The 15,380-nt window shown below is 33.6% G+C and overlaps 1 protein-coding gene and 1 long non-coding RNA gene across 3 annotated transcripts; one reads left to right on the top strand and one right to left on the bottom strand.

The window, feature by feature from the left end:
- Positions 1–9,280: 9,280 nt before the first annotated feature.
- LOC108216761 (uncharacterized) lies at positions 9,281–11,983 on the bottom strand. Of its 2 annotated transcripts, XR_010290866.1 has the most exons (3): positions 11,741–11,965; positions 9,849–10,175; positions 9,281–9,662 (listed from the first exon to the last, which is right to left on the bottom strand). It is a non-coding gene; the product is annotated as an uncharacterized LOC108216761 (long non-coding RNA). The 2 variants fall into 2 exon arrangements; XR_001806137.2 differs by lacking the exon at positions 9,281–9,662 and having other exon boundaries at positions 9,860–10,175; positions 11,741–11,983.
- A 564-nt stretch (positions 11,984–12,547) lies between these two features.
- LOC108216127 (uncharacterized) lies at positions 12,548–14,706 on the top strand. The gene is made up of 2 exons (XM_017388806.2): positions 12,548–12,954; positions 14,056–14,706. The coding sequence occupies exons 1-2, from the start codon at positions 12,695–12,697 to the stop codon at positions 14,468–14,470; spliced, it is 675 nt and encodes a 224-aa protein (XP_017244295.1). The 5' UTR covers positions 12,548–12,694; the 3' UTR covers positions 14,471–14,706.
- The last annotated feature ends 674 nt before the right edge of the window (positions 14,707–15,380 follow it).

Below are 15,380 nucleotides of genomic sequence, written 5' to 3'. Positions count from 1 at the left end.
CAGCGAAAAGAAGAAGCGCAGATATAAAAATGGTCAAAATCTTTAGTATTATATAAAGGTCTGTGCATGCAAATTGCAATCAACTTTTTCTTTTGTAAAAGCCGGACTTAAAGAAACATAACAACAGAGTAATACGACTAGTTAGGAAAGATGGTAGCAAGTGTTGAAGCATTGGTAACGATAAGTGCGCAAGTATAGTACGGTATGGGCCATCATCAACTTTATGCTAAATAAAGCTTACCAAACTACCATATCATTTGCAGGAACGTGCATGCAAATGCAATTATATCTTAAATTTGAGGGTTTTTTATGTGAATATAATTAATTAATTAAATACTTATATAACAGAAGAATAAAATATCTGAGGGCCTTTATAAGTTGGAGATCCCCGGTTGGCTGGCGCATACGTTTTTGTGTGTATATACAAGTCATGACTCATGAGTGAATCGACAAGAGAGATGCACTTGAAAGTACAAAAGGGAGGGTGATTACTTGGCTATGTTGAGATACTTGTTCGCTAAGGATGCAAAAGACAGAGACAGGTGGTGGTAACTACTCTTTCTCAATTTTATATAAATTATGTTGCTGGGAAAAAGTAATTAGACTTGTAGCTCCTTTGACTAAATATAATAATATATCGATTAAAATGTGTGTATGTAATTAAATTGTTACCTCGCCCCCTACTAAAATCTCATGATTTCTTTTGTAGCCACCACTTTGTTGCTCTTTATTGTTAATGTCCTGTTCAAATATAATATAAAATTTATTTAAAAAAATCGGCTCATTCAAAAATTTAAAAATGTTAGAAAACGTTTTCAAATGAATCTTAAACTGTATTGAATATATGTATTATTCAATTTCTTTAGTATCTCATCATCAGTACTCATTCTCATGAGATGTGTGTTCTCGTCTGCGTTAGTTCTTGCATAGGTTTCATTCGGTTTAAATTCTTCAGCACCCCAGTAAAGAGTACGTTCTGTGATTGTCAAGGTTATATTAAAATTAACGCAATCTATAGGTTGTTAAAAAAAATTAAGTTTTCAGCTTCGTCCAAAGGTTTATAAGTTTAAACCTTCCACAAAAAGAACAAGAATTTTACGAGCTTGTTTGAAGCTTCCGCATGCATGCCTATTGTTGGGCCGGGTTTGTCCTAGATAAATAATACTATCAACTAAGTTTCACGGGCCTCTTGTTTCTTGTCCAGCTTGCAGGTACAGGCCATGTTCCGCATGAGAACCGTCAGCGGGTCTTTAAAGTTCAAGGTCTCTGATTTGGTATGTTACTCGATCTATGAGTTCATATTTTAGGATGGCAAAAGTTGGGCTACTACCTACTGTGAATCCCAGGATTGGATAAGCCCAACATCCAAAGGTCCACTACATAAAATGGATTTATTAAGATATGTTAACATGTGTACTTGAGATATATCATATTTTTAATATCAAATTCATATGAATGAATTGTGAAAGATTATATTATATTAAAAACATTTATCTTTTATCATATAATCAAAGGTATGCGAAAATGTCATGACATTTCGGTAGCAAAACATTCGGTGTCTCTAAAATTCGAATCAACGAAATTTGGGAAAATAACAATTCTAGTGTTGAAACAATAATTACATTAAACTAACATAATAACATAAATCTAATTATAAAGCTACTTTGATTAGATATTCATTTTGAAAACATAAAATGGAGAATTTAAGTAAAATGAAAAAACTATAGATTTAATATTTTTAAGTAATGGGATTCTTTTTAACTAAATACGAACTACAATATTGATAATTAATAAATTAATATATATATATATATATATATATATATATATATATATATATTATGAGTTGGGCTCAATGGAGACCAAATCCCTTGGAGTCCTTAAAGACCACAAGATCTACCGTTAAAAAAATCTGATAATTAATGGACATGATTAAATATTTTTTGTCCAGCATTTTCAGTAATGTAATATTAATAATTTACACTATTCTTATCCTGCATTTCTAGTAATGTATTATTAATATTCTTGTCCAGCATTTCTTGTTTTGGTTTTAATTCAAAACTATCTTTATAATATACATTATTCTTGTCTTGCATTTTTAGTAATGTAATATTAATAATTTGACTCGCATATTTGTGATATATGTAATTGTTGTTTTGTCTTGCAACAAATTGCCAATCATAACAATGTCCAACTACATCTTTGTTTTGTATGCAATTATTATTTTTATTTGTTAGGATTTCGGTGATTGAACACCATTAATATGAAATTATTTTTTTATGTTATGCGGGATTTAGAAGTACGGCTTGTTGTTCACTGATTTAGAAGTGCAGGACATGATAGGTAGAGAAAACGAATATGCAAGACAAATAACATTAGCCCTTGGATGTGTTAGAAATGGATAGCTGTGATTAAGTCTCTCCATCCTCCACAAAATTCAGTCTCCATAGAACTTTTCTCTATATATATATATATATATATTAATAAGTTTATATTCATAATATATATATATATATATATATATATATATATATATATATATATTATAAAGTTTTTAGTGATACATATTTTTAATCTCTAAACTGTAAAATACGGATATTAAAATATAAATATATTAAGATATTTTCTACTTCTATAAATAGTTTCAATTATTTAAAGGAATAAAGAGATGATATTTACTTCTCTAATATAAAGAGAAAGAAATAAAAGAATATCACTTTTATTATTTTATTCATATTTTTTTGTACTTATTATCATGAGATGAATAAAATATTTATCATCTCTTTCTCTTTCAGTATTTGGCATTAGAGAAAGGATCTCTCTATTGTCCTCCTCTTTTTCAACACATATATATTTTTTGTCCGGAAGTAAACAAAGATAGAAAATTTAAATTACAAAAAATTAGTTTCAACTCATATTATAAACACAAATTATTCATACACATAGAAAACAAATCCTTGGAACGAATGTTTGGTATTTTGTTCGACTTAAACTATCAAAGAAACCTATGTCCGTATGTTGGTCATCTTCTGATGGACCAACCCTAGCTAGAAGTTCTAGCTTAAAAGTATAAAAGAATACACAACTGTGTGATAAAATCAAAGGCAAGGAGTTTACAGTATAGTATAATGTCAACATGTGCATTTCACTATTATTATTAAGTAAATATTGGATAACACCAGATCATCAAGTGACTCGAGTAAATTCTGATGACCGTGACTCAAGTGGAGAGATTATATATACAAAATATATTATCTTGAAGATATGGAGAACTAGATCCGAAGATATGCGTTTGTGGGGTGGTGTGTTTATTTAGTATAAACGCTGCTGGCCGTCCAAATAGGTCTAGGAGATAGAATACACACCCATTGTTATCTGTGAGATGGAGAGAACAAGATCCAAAGATATTGTGTATATTATATGCATGTATGACAGAAACACGACTGAGCGGACCAAAATAAGTCTACCTGGAAAGTACTGATAAGATCGATTCTCATTCGTCAGACATTAATACAACACGGGAAAGAATGAGAAGAGTTTTCCGGAAACTCCACTAGGAGTACCTTTTTTAGGTATAACACGAGTAATTAATAGTAGGTTCTAAAATAAGAAAAGCCAGCACCACCTGTATTATTAACCTATACCCTCCGTCTTACCCAATTTTGATATATGAATGCAGCATGAAATGAAGAAAAATTGAAAAATATTCGGTTAACGTGGTTAGATTCAATTTATTATTGTAATAACCTTGCTAATGTGTCCAGGGACTATTTTTACATCTGTCGGTTAACTGACATGAACATAGGAGAGCACGATTGGATAGCCTAGTGGTTAAGGGCTTATCCTCTGCTCATCTCGAGAATATCTTAGAACAGATACTCATTTGTAAGGCTATAAGCCATATTTGTCAAAAAAAAAAAAAAACATGAACCACACCATTAATTAGTTGAATATGCCACCCATACATATGTGACGGGTTCCTCGATTATTAATTAAGCTTCAACCGTGCCAAACGTTTTGTTAGTAAAATATATATAGATTACGTGGAAAAATCAATTTCAATATAATTTTTTTTATTAATAATTTCAGTCATATTTTGATGTTAACCTATATTAGTCAAACTCATAAATATTTAATAAAATTTCATATCACTTTATTACTATATTTAATATTATATTTATAAAAATCTAAATTAATAATATATTATTTTTTAAATATACCCATTATATAGTTAGTATCATCAAAATAATGTTGTACTTTTATCATTTTAATTATAGCGTCATAAGCTATTCACCCGGCTTCTTGGATTTTTGGAAAAACTGATCATGTAACGTAATATGAAACACCTTAAAATTGAAATCGTTATATCTCAATATTTTATAAGAAACTATATTATATCTACCGAAATTTAATTTGAGGAGAAACTATTATATATATCCACCGAAATAATAAGGAATATCAATATCAATGAAAGCATGCAAGAATGAAATTGTAAAGGGCTGATTTCATTCATCAATGCCTAATTAATCAGGTATCTCTTTGAAGACAATACTAGTCATATACACATACAGATCACTGCTACTAATCGTAGTCGTCACTATCAGTAACCTCTGAAGTTACGTAATTACATTATAAGAACATTGGTGTCTTGCCACAGAGAACCATAGCTTTGCTCCTCCACACTGTAATTAGCGTGAACATCCTCATGATTAACGAACTGAGGATAATGATCATAATAATAATAATCCCCGACTCCTCTAAACTCATTCATCTCCTCCATCTCCATCCAGTTATAATTATCATAATCATCATCAGACGACGAAGCCGTCGAACAATCTTGACCGTTGATCACATCTTCGTTGTTCTTGCAAATATCTGCCAAATTATCGTCCCACTCAAGCTCCATCAGCGCGTCATTATCTTCAATTACCATAACGGGCTCAATCTCGGCTTCCAGTGAGCGAATCACGCTGCTTAATCTCTCGTCATCGCAATCTTCGAAATGCGATTCGTCGAGAAGCTGCGACATGAGAAGCGCTCCCGTGTCGTGTTCGTCGAAAGCGTTGATGGACTCGAAGTTGTCAGATACATACGAAGCCATTGGAATGTAGAAAAAAAGTTCAAGTGAAGAAGAGAAAAGGAGAAGATAAGTTATAAGTTATAAGCGCAAAGGCAAGAAATGGTGGTGAGTTGAAGTCACGAGAGGAGGCATATAAATAGGTGAGATGGGCAGTGAAAAAGCGAGGGCCCGCATGGACAAGTTCATAGTACTCTATCAACTAACGAGCCAGCAATGAAAGGTGTGCCCCCTTGAACATGCCAATAATAATGTTGGGATATTTTTTTAAACAAATCTACGGACAGCAGCGTAGGAACCAACCAATGGGTCATCAAGCATCATGTGCGCAAAATATATAATATGCCGACACATTGATTTTTTTATGTTTATAGAGTACATGATTTGATTAATGATTAAATTAATTTGATGCTATATATGTATACACAGAGTACAAGACAGTCAATTATTGATAATTTATGTTCAGAAAGTCCTGGACGAGCAAAATAAGAAATATTGAGCTAATTTTTTGTTAGAGTGACATTATATATACATGAAAAATCTCTAAGATAAGTCATTTATTGATTTTTTTTGGCTAATAGTATGTTGGTATTACCCATATAGGTAATTCATCACATACAAACTTAATTAAAGTACAAACTACAACTTTAATCTATATTCTTGGATGAATCTAATCTAATAATCATGCGGAAGTAATACACGATTAAAATATATTCTTTCTCATATGATTCAACGTAATCTGTGTATTTTTATTTTATTTTTCTTGTTAATCAGTGAGATTTTTTTTAATCTAATTTTACTCTAACGCTCAATTTACATGATATATTTGCTATTTTTTTGATGTAATTTCATTTTTATTTTCATTTAAAATTTATATTATAAGAAGTCTTAACTATATATGTGCAAGGGCGGATCTAGGAAGAGGCACGCGGGGACACGTGTCCCCCCTAATTTTTTTTATTTTTTTTTACATTTTTTCACCATTCTAAATTTTGCCAAATTATAAAAGTGCCCACAAAAAAAATTAAAAATATATAGGTGTTTTTCGAGTATCTGCTTCATGCCCCCCTAACATTTGTGTGCTACATCCGCCCTTGTATATGTGTATGTATTTTTAGGTCGAATGTTGCTTTTAAATGAATCAAACTATCTGGGACAATGTATTGGTCATTGATGCAAGTTCAAGTCATCTTCCACCTTTGATTATAGAATAACTTTTGGATATATTATATTGGGAAGTGTTGCGCACTGCATTTGAAGTCCTGGATTCATGTTATAGACAAGATTTACATCTCAATCTAAATCTAAATCAGAGGGATATGATAAAATTAATATTAATATGTACGGCTAAGCAAGCATGGAAACGGAGATGGAGAACAATGGGGAATAGTATATGAAGTAATGCATGCAATGATATGTCATTGTCTTTCATATAGGTGACAAATGGCTCACAATAATAATTGAATACGCAAGAAACCCAAAGAGTGATACAGAATACAGATGGGACGGATATGGAAACAGCTACACACATAAGTAGCGGACATGAATTATTTAAGTTTCAAGATTTTGAAGATATGGTGTTCGATAATTGGCCAGAAAAATCTAGAGTTGTAGGGATGACACCGATAATTTAGTTGGGCTGAGTAGACCATGTTTTTATTTTATTTATTTTCGTAGATATGGTGTTTTCACTTGGTGCGCAGAGAATTCGATTTATATGCACTATGTTAAGCATTATACGATATCTGAGGCTGCTGTTAAGTAGTCTATATGTGGAGATAGGAGAATATCTGAATAATATCTTGCATTCGATTAGTCAGCCATATCTTTTAGAATGGTGCAATAGGCATAGTACTCTACAATGGACATATAATATTACACTCGTACACTAAAGCAAGGCAAGCGAGTGTAAATTTTAATTTGAATGTGCCCCTCAACCTCCATGTTGGGTGGGAGATCAACCGAGAGATGCTAAGTGGAAGAGGGTCCTCTGCGTATAAAGGTTTCATTAATTATAATGGGGGTTGAATAAACCCACAGCCATGTGAAGTGCGCCATCCCCAACCCTAGTAGTTTTTAGTTATTACACGATATTCCCACTCCTCCGGATTCATAAAGGTCTCGTTTGGTATTATGTAACCCAGATCAGTAAATCATACTTTCATAAAACGCAGATTAATTATAATATCTTGCGGGTTCAACTTAGCCAACTACTTCAATACAAGAAAAGCTACTAAGATCAAACCTAATTTTGACCCTATACGATCGAATATAAAGGAAGTTAAAAATAATAGGTGAAAGTTAAAAATGGCGAAAAGAGTCGGTCGAATTAGAGGCCGATCAAAATTATATGACTATTTTCAGCCGCAATTAGGCTGTCGATTTTGTTCTCTTCAAGAATTGAGTGGGGTTTCCCAACCACATTACCCGTTGAAATTGAAAAGAATGCAGTCGAAAATAAAACAGGGATTTTTGACCGGTTATTTCTTTTCTGTAATGTTTAAAACATATTTATAGCGAACAGAGTCGGAGATGTTCTGAACTCGGTTAAAGATCTGCGACCTGAAGGCTATGAGTTGATCCTTGGTAAAAGCTGTCCAAGTGGACGAGTATGCATGTACAGTCGTCCTACAAATTGAGTAGATTTGGAAAAGCAGGTAAACTTGATAAGACGTAATTATTCACATCAAAACGTGATCGATTTAGTTGCAAACAACATCCACACATGCGTACGTGCTCTCTGTCCAAACTTTGCACGTAAAAGTGGAGTACATGACAGATTCACACTCGAAAACAATTTCACATGCTAATACGTACGTGGGGTTGAATGAACGACATTCAGAATCAAGCCACGATCAAAAGGAAATTATAAAGGCCGAAACAATCCATTTAATCTCCGCATCCACCACCACATCCTCCACCGTCACCACAATCACCGTTATCCCCTCCCCCAGTACCACCAACGTCTCCGCCACAACCGCCGTTGCCAACAGCTCCTAGAATGACCATACTGCCATCTTTACCACGAGTGACCATATTGCGACGTCTAGCACCGGCGTTTTCAATAATATCGCACGGGGCTCGCAACTGTCGATAGAATCTAATCACTAGATAAATAACAGGGCCTCCAAAGAAAAATACTATCCAGAAAATTATCAGTGCACCACCAACCCCGACCATCACTAATTTCTAGCTAATATATCGTTTTACAAAACTCACACAATTCACCTAGTCTTTTATAAACATGGACAGAAATTCTTTTATTTATATTCAAATAGCTTGGAACATGTCTACTTTGGTTACGTAGTCTAGGATATGTTAATTTTATGCAGAACGTTTTAAGTAAGGATTTTGTTTCAGTTTGGCAATTTAGCTGCAATTTCGTTAGTTGACTTGTTGTATGATGATAGATGCATTTGTATGTAAATTGCAGCAAAATAACGACGACCTCATATAATTTAAGTTATAATTTGCTTGTAAATGTCTAAAAAGTAAAAACTAGAAACGACATACGTACTATTATATCTTCAACAGATATGCACAAAGAAGATGCTTAGAAGTTAGGCCTTAGTGCATGTGTGTACTGCAATAACAATTTACTATAAAGATGTAAAAGTAAACTTAAACCGGGTATTGAGTATCAAGTCAGTTCTTTCACGGAATCCTGTAATGGCTTCCCTTGGCAATTAAATTAAACCGAAACCCCACCACAAAGAATAATTAATCACTTCAGATACGGAGATGAGCAACTCAATTAGCATACATAGGTAAAACCACAAATGTACGGAATGAATTTTTATTGATTGACCAAATTAAACTAGCTATGCTTTGGTGATATCATTATATTTTTAATTACATTATTAACATGGTGAATTTTATGGTCAGACAAACCAGCTTGGTACATGACGATACATCATTGCTCAAGTGTTGAGTATTCTATTCACCAAGTATAATAAATTTTAAATAAAAAGGTTGTATTATAATAAGAAAAAAAAAGGGAAAGAGTATTTAGCCAAAAAAAAGAAGAAAAAGTTGTGAGACTGGCTCATAGATACACAGCAAATACTTCAGATATGTGTTCATATCTGAAGCTATGTATGTTTGTTAGATGTAAAAGTAGATGGCAGAAGCACACTTGTAAAATTTTGAATGCCAATACGCAACAGATCGAAGGTAATGGATGAACCTAATGGACAGTAGATCTGAAAATTTAACAACAATAACAAAATAAAATAAAATAGCTATAGTTCAGAATCAGGGCCAACAGATTCACGATTGATTTCGACTTCAACAGATCTATTGCAAACATGACAAGACAGTAGGGCTACCCACCAAGAAGAGTACACAGTAGATACATATTAAAATGGCTTTTTACCTATGGCGGAAGCTGATTATTACTTTTATTATGCATCCGATCTACACTTTAGGAGTGGGGAAGTCAACACCATCCCTAGAAGAAACCACAGTCTAGGCCGTCTACCAAGTTCAGTTTCATTAACAGAACCATCTGGAGGACTCCTGCAGTTGCAGCAACCGGCAGAACAGTAGAAAAAGAAACATGGCTAATTGCCTACAAAGAAGCCACCTACAACAATGGCAACCACATATCCATCTTTCATTAATAATTTGTTTCACAAACTAGATCAACTCATTTACAAAAAATCGGTGTTAGGTCCTCCTTATTTATGTGCAGAAGATTAACAGGAAATTAGAAATATCCTAATTAGTAGTAGCTACGTTAAGTAGATTTGTTCCTCTGGCTGTAATGTACCTCACTCCATGAGATTCTTTGCATGCCAAAGAGTCTAAAAAGTTTTAATCAAGCTCCTTCTCGGAGCAATTAGGCCAAAAAAAAAAAAAGCTAACTCTCCAAACGTTTCCTGCCTCCTATACATCATAATCATGCCCGTCTTCAGCTCTATGGCCATTTTTCCAATTAGTTCAATACCGTAATCATGTATGCGCCTAAGCATACGGTTGCGCAGTTCAATTCCCGATTAGAACTTTGACGGAGTGATCAGTGAATGAAATATGGTTGTTATTCAGACAATAAGATGTGTAGTTACAATTCAGGATAAGATTGCTGCAGTTCCAAGATCTGCAAAATACAAATTGAGCTTGTTTACTGATTTTTCTATGTTGGGAAATAAAGTCTATATGAATATGATTGCTACATCGTATATCTGTCAATATAATATGGTGTTTAATTTAACCTGTTGTGGGTAAATCTTTCTGTATATTATTTAGTGTTTAACAGTATTAACATAGGACCTCCATATAGGTATGCCGAGCCACAATCCAAGGCTCAATGGGATATAGATATGCTGAGCCACAATCCAAGGCTCAATGGGGCACATGGTAGAGACCGTATAGAATGCTCAACAAGTTTGACAAAGTTATCTTGAGTATGACCTTTCCTTTAAAAATATCCTGTTAATGTCTTCAACCAGCTAATTAAAATAAAGATCACCGCAGTCCACGGGTAATGAGCTGGCAAAGGGGAGGTGAGTACCCAAATTAGCATACTTAGAATAAACAGCTTAGCAGAAAACAAAACAAAACTATGATTAAGTCATGGATTCACTCTATATATCAACACATATGGTCAATTAGGAGGTTCAAACAATCCAGCTTTTATGAGGCAGCAGGATGTGTGTAATTCTGGATTTGTGGCTACACTATAGCAGCTTGGAAAAAGATTTCTCATGTTCCCAAGCTTAAATCCAAGGTTTATGCTGCAGAGCCTATAACATAACTTACGTGAACATCACAGCATAAATGACAAAAAAATTGTCATACAAATGATCCGATGAGCCCCTAAGCTATCTTAGTTTAAAACACGTAAATGTTCAATCTTAGAACCTAATCCTAGTTTTATATTTTTTGATCACTAAAAGTATTTAAATCTAATATCAACACCATGTACTATTAATGAATTACATAATAACAAGTATTAGTTTAACACAAAATAAATTGGTCCAAATAGAACGATATAAAAAGCAGAGTATGTCGAGCCTTGTTCATCCAAGACCACCACAGTCACTACCTCCTGTTCCTCCCCTATTGCGTTAAAAACACATCAATGACATAGACAATAAACTAAATGACAACACTAGGTAATCATCACCATACATAAAAGGCTCGCGAACAACATGAATATATTAAAGATAGGTTTATTGATCACTGCAAATAACAGCAATTGTACTCTTCGAAAAATCACAATTTATCTGTTTCCATTTTTATAAAATTCACTTGAAAAAAACAATGATACAAAGGGGAATCAGAGAGCAATGTATGCATAATCAAGCAGTGGCCATATCATAGAAGCTCGGCACAACTAATGTTAGCTGCACCAGGAGAACATCTAGAGATATAATGACACCTCATAAGTATCCTGCTATAACTCGTCATTTTCCTTTCAAAAAAATAAAATAATACAGCCAATTGACAATTCGTTAAAAACAAGAATCAACAATCCAACATACAGTATATATTCCGATGTATAACCACAAACATATAATCTGATAAGCATGGTGGCATTGAATGAATTGCTCAGTTTAATTTGAAATGTAAAATACTTGCAGGCATAAAAGACAATGAAAATATGTAGAGCTCGTAAATGACAACATTCTTCAGGAAATTATAAAATTGGAAAATTTATACCCAAAGCAGGTGAGCGACTGAGCGTCAGTGCGGGAAGATTTGAAGTTGATCTACTCTTTGTCTTTGTTAGGACAGTTTAGTACGAAAGTAGAGCGCCGTCACGCCCATGGACCCGAACTGTTGTATCTCGATTCTCGACATACATGATCCACGTTCGTAATCTAGGTCAAGTTTATCGGACCTGTCTAAACTTTGGATCAAAGAGGCCCTGTAACGGCCCAAATAAAAGGGAGTATGCATCCGTGAATATTTTCTTCCCATTTTTTATAGATAAATATAGAATAAAAGAATATCCACCTGAAAAAAAAAGAAATAAAAGAATATCTTTTTACCTTTTTCCAAATAAAAATATTTAAGATCATATCCTTCTCATCATTTTTCAATTATTATATTAATAGTCAGCTTGTCGCCGTTAGATTTTTTGATGTTCTTATTTCTTTAAAAAAATTCAATTATTAAGAAAAACACAGAAACTTTTATAGTTTTATAAATTATTGTTTTATTATATATCCCTAAAAACATTATATGAATTTTTTTGTTCTCAATATTCTAATAGTCTATAGTTTCAATTCAATAAAATTTACCAGAGGAAAAAAGAACTTGTCTGTTAATAATAATAATAATAATAATAATAGGAATAAAACATAATGTAAATCTTTTCTCTCAGTTAAATACTCCAAAGAAGAGATTTTACATTAGGATTTTTTCTACTTTCTAGTATCGCATTATAGAAGGCGAAAAAATCTAAATATAAAGTTCAGCAGCTACGTGTAGTCATAAAAACCCGTAACCAACAAATTTACTGACACCGCACAATATTCCAACAAAATCAGCCGATAAGATTATTCATCACAATGTGTGAACGACACAGATTCCAAATGTGTCTATATAACGAGTGCGTAACCGAGTAATTTTAATTAAGAGTCGAAAGTGAAATATCAAGAGAGGCCAAGCATGGGTGTTTTCAATGTGTTTAAGTTATCAGTGTTGTTGAACCTACTCTCCGGCCCGGAGTTGGGGTTGTTTCCAGCGAGTAAGCATCTGGGGTCGGTGGTTCCGCCACCGACATGTGGGCGCATAGAGTGCCCCAGTTATGATGTGGTATTTGCGGGAGATGAGTATGAGATAAGGAGATATAATTCAAGCATGTGGTCTTCTACTTCTCCTATTCAAGATATTTCTCTTGTAGAAGCCACCAGAATTGGGTTCTTACAGTAAGTCCTTTTATGTATTTTTGTGTTTTTTTCAAAAAATTTTATATTTGTTAGCAATATTATTTATAAATGTTGGGGAGTGCTTTCAGTTGTGATAGTTATTAATCAGACAAGTGACTTGTGCAGTGACAAATGTGTGATAGAACGATGTCCAAGACTTGGATATGATTGGGTAGTTTACTAGGTTGTGTAGAGTTAATAATGTGCAGATAGGATTGCGCATTGCAGGCTTCATTACAGTTTACAGCAATGCTCAGTGTTGATCCCCGGTATTTCTTTCAAATGAAAGTGAGATATACCAATCGTTTAAGCTGTTTAGAGGTATTACTGTGAGTGAAGTACTCGACTATCGTAGCATTGTTCAAAGGAGGAAGGTAGAGTTTTTATTGTTGATGCGATTGAGAATGTAGAGTAGGAACATGAGTATGGGAAGGTGAATGGGTATGAATCAATGTCACGGTGTGAGTGGGAAATTCTGATCCCACTTACCAATTAAGTTGAATTGCCATGGTCAAACTGCATCTAAACTCTACACAAGTTGTCCACTTTCTTCCAATTTATCTTGTCTAATATGATCCAACAATATTTAGTGCATATATTACTGTTTCGTACCAAACACATATTCTTTCAATCTCAAACCTCTGTATTCATGATTCAAGTTTTTCAGAAATACCTTTGTGCATGTGACATATCTAGTTATATATTACTATTATACACAATTTATTTATTTGACTACCTTTTGATTATCATTTTAATCTTCTATTGCTCCAGAGTGGCACTAGTAATTAGTACTTGTACACATCATAGTCTACTTGACATATAATGTGATAATATAAGTATATAACACAATGTCCTCTAGTTTGAGATCATGTTTGCATTAGTTTATTGTTATGCCATCTCTTGCTACAAAAATCTTTCTTCCTTTGTCGGGGAAACCCTAAAAAATCAATTCTTTCAATGTACAGATTTAGCAAAGGACCTTCTGTAAATTTGATGTAGTACATTACATGTACTATCATCCAGTTGTCTGTAGAAACAAATTGTTAATTCTGGAATCTGAACCTTAAAGTCGTAGATTAATAACTTCCCGTCTCTTTACAGGCTATTTGATTACATCCAAGGCAAAAACAACTACCAAGAGCAAATAGAGATGACAGCTCCCGTGCTTACTCAAGTATCACCAAGTGATGGGCCCTTCTGTGCATCTTCATTTGTTGTGAGCTTTTACCTCCCAAACAAGAACCAAGCGAATCCACCTCCAGCGAAAGGTCTGCATACCCAAAAATGGGGAACAACATATGTAGCTGTAAGGCAATTTGGAGGATTTGTAGCTGATTCAAGTGTTGGAGAAGAAGCTGCCGCGTTATACAGCAGCATTTCCGGCACCACATGGGCAACTGCTATTGACAAAAGTCATGCAGGGGAAGCCACTACGACTTATACTGTTGCCCAGTACAATTCCCCATTTGAATTTTCTGACCGAGTGAATGAAATATGGCTGATGTTCGATCTGTAAGATGGTGTTACAATTTAAGAATAAGAATGGTGAGAGGATTTGTGGTAATTAGCAGTGCTAGATGAATTTTGCAGAGATGTCTAGCAGAAAATGAGCAGTACTCGAGCTGCATTGTACTGTTTGATTGTGAATTTCCCTTGATTGTACCATCTACTTTAAACAAACTCCTCATCTACATGCTTGTAAAATATGTAATGAGACGTTGAGATGAGTCTCTTTCCTGAGGCTTTGAATAAGTGAGTTTTATTGCACTCTTACCATATTTTACGATGAATGCAAGTGTTAGAATATGTTACATATGCCGAACTTACATTCAAGAGTAAGAATGCTGAAAGGATTTGTGGTGATGAGCAGTGTTAGATGAATTTTGCAGATATCAAGTTGAAATATAGCAGTTCTCGAGTTGCATTGTTTAATTATGTCTGAATATTACATTCTTTTAAATTCACGTAAATTTACGTGCTTGTACAATATATAATGAGATGAGACGAGTCTCGATTCCGAAAACCTTAATAATGGACTTATATGATTATACGGTATTCTTTGGTCATATCATATTTTTTTATGATAAATTCTCGACCTCCGATAAATGGACGGAGAAGATATACCGGTTATTTGAGATTGTTTCACATTTGTTAACCGGTTATTTGTGATTTTTCTTTTGTAAAAATACTAAAAACTTTACCTTCTCGTTCTAACATAATGTACTAGCATTCGCTCTATAAAATAATCGCTATAAGGTCTTGTCAATTAATTATGAGTACCAAATTTTACGATTCTGATATTATAGTATATCTTTTGACAGTACATTGATTAGATTAGAGATGGTTTGAACGCAGATGCAACATTTGGAGAGATGATATCATTACGCAAGAGGTAATAAATGTAAGTGGATATTTCACCAAGTTCT

This window comes from Daucus carota, chromosome 4, assembly GCF_001625215.2.
Source record: "Daucus carota subsp. sativus chromosome 4, DH1 v3.0, whole genome shotgun sequence".
NCBI lineage: Eukaryota > Viridiplantae > Streptophyta > Magnoliopsida > Apiales > Apiaceae > Daucus > Daucus carota.
This window is presented reverse-complemented; position numbering and strand designations above follow the sequence as displayed.

Coding starts and splice junctions, on each gene's coding strand:
- LOC108216127 (XM_017388806.2), top strand. CDS start 12,695: ATGGGTGTTTTCAATGTGTTTAAGTTATCAGTGTTGTTGAACCTACTC. Junction 12,955..14,055: donor ACCAGAATTGGGTTCTTACA/GTAAGTCCTTTT, acceptor GTCTCTTTACAG/GCTATTTGATTACATCCAAG.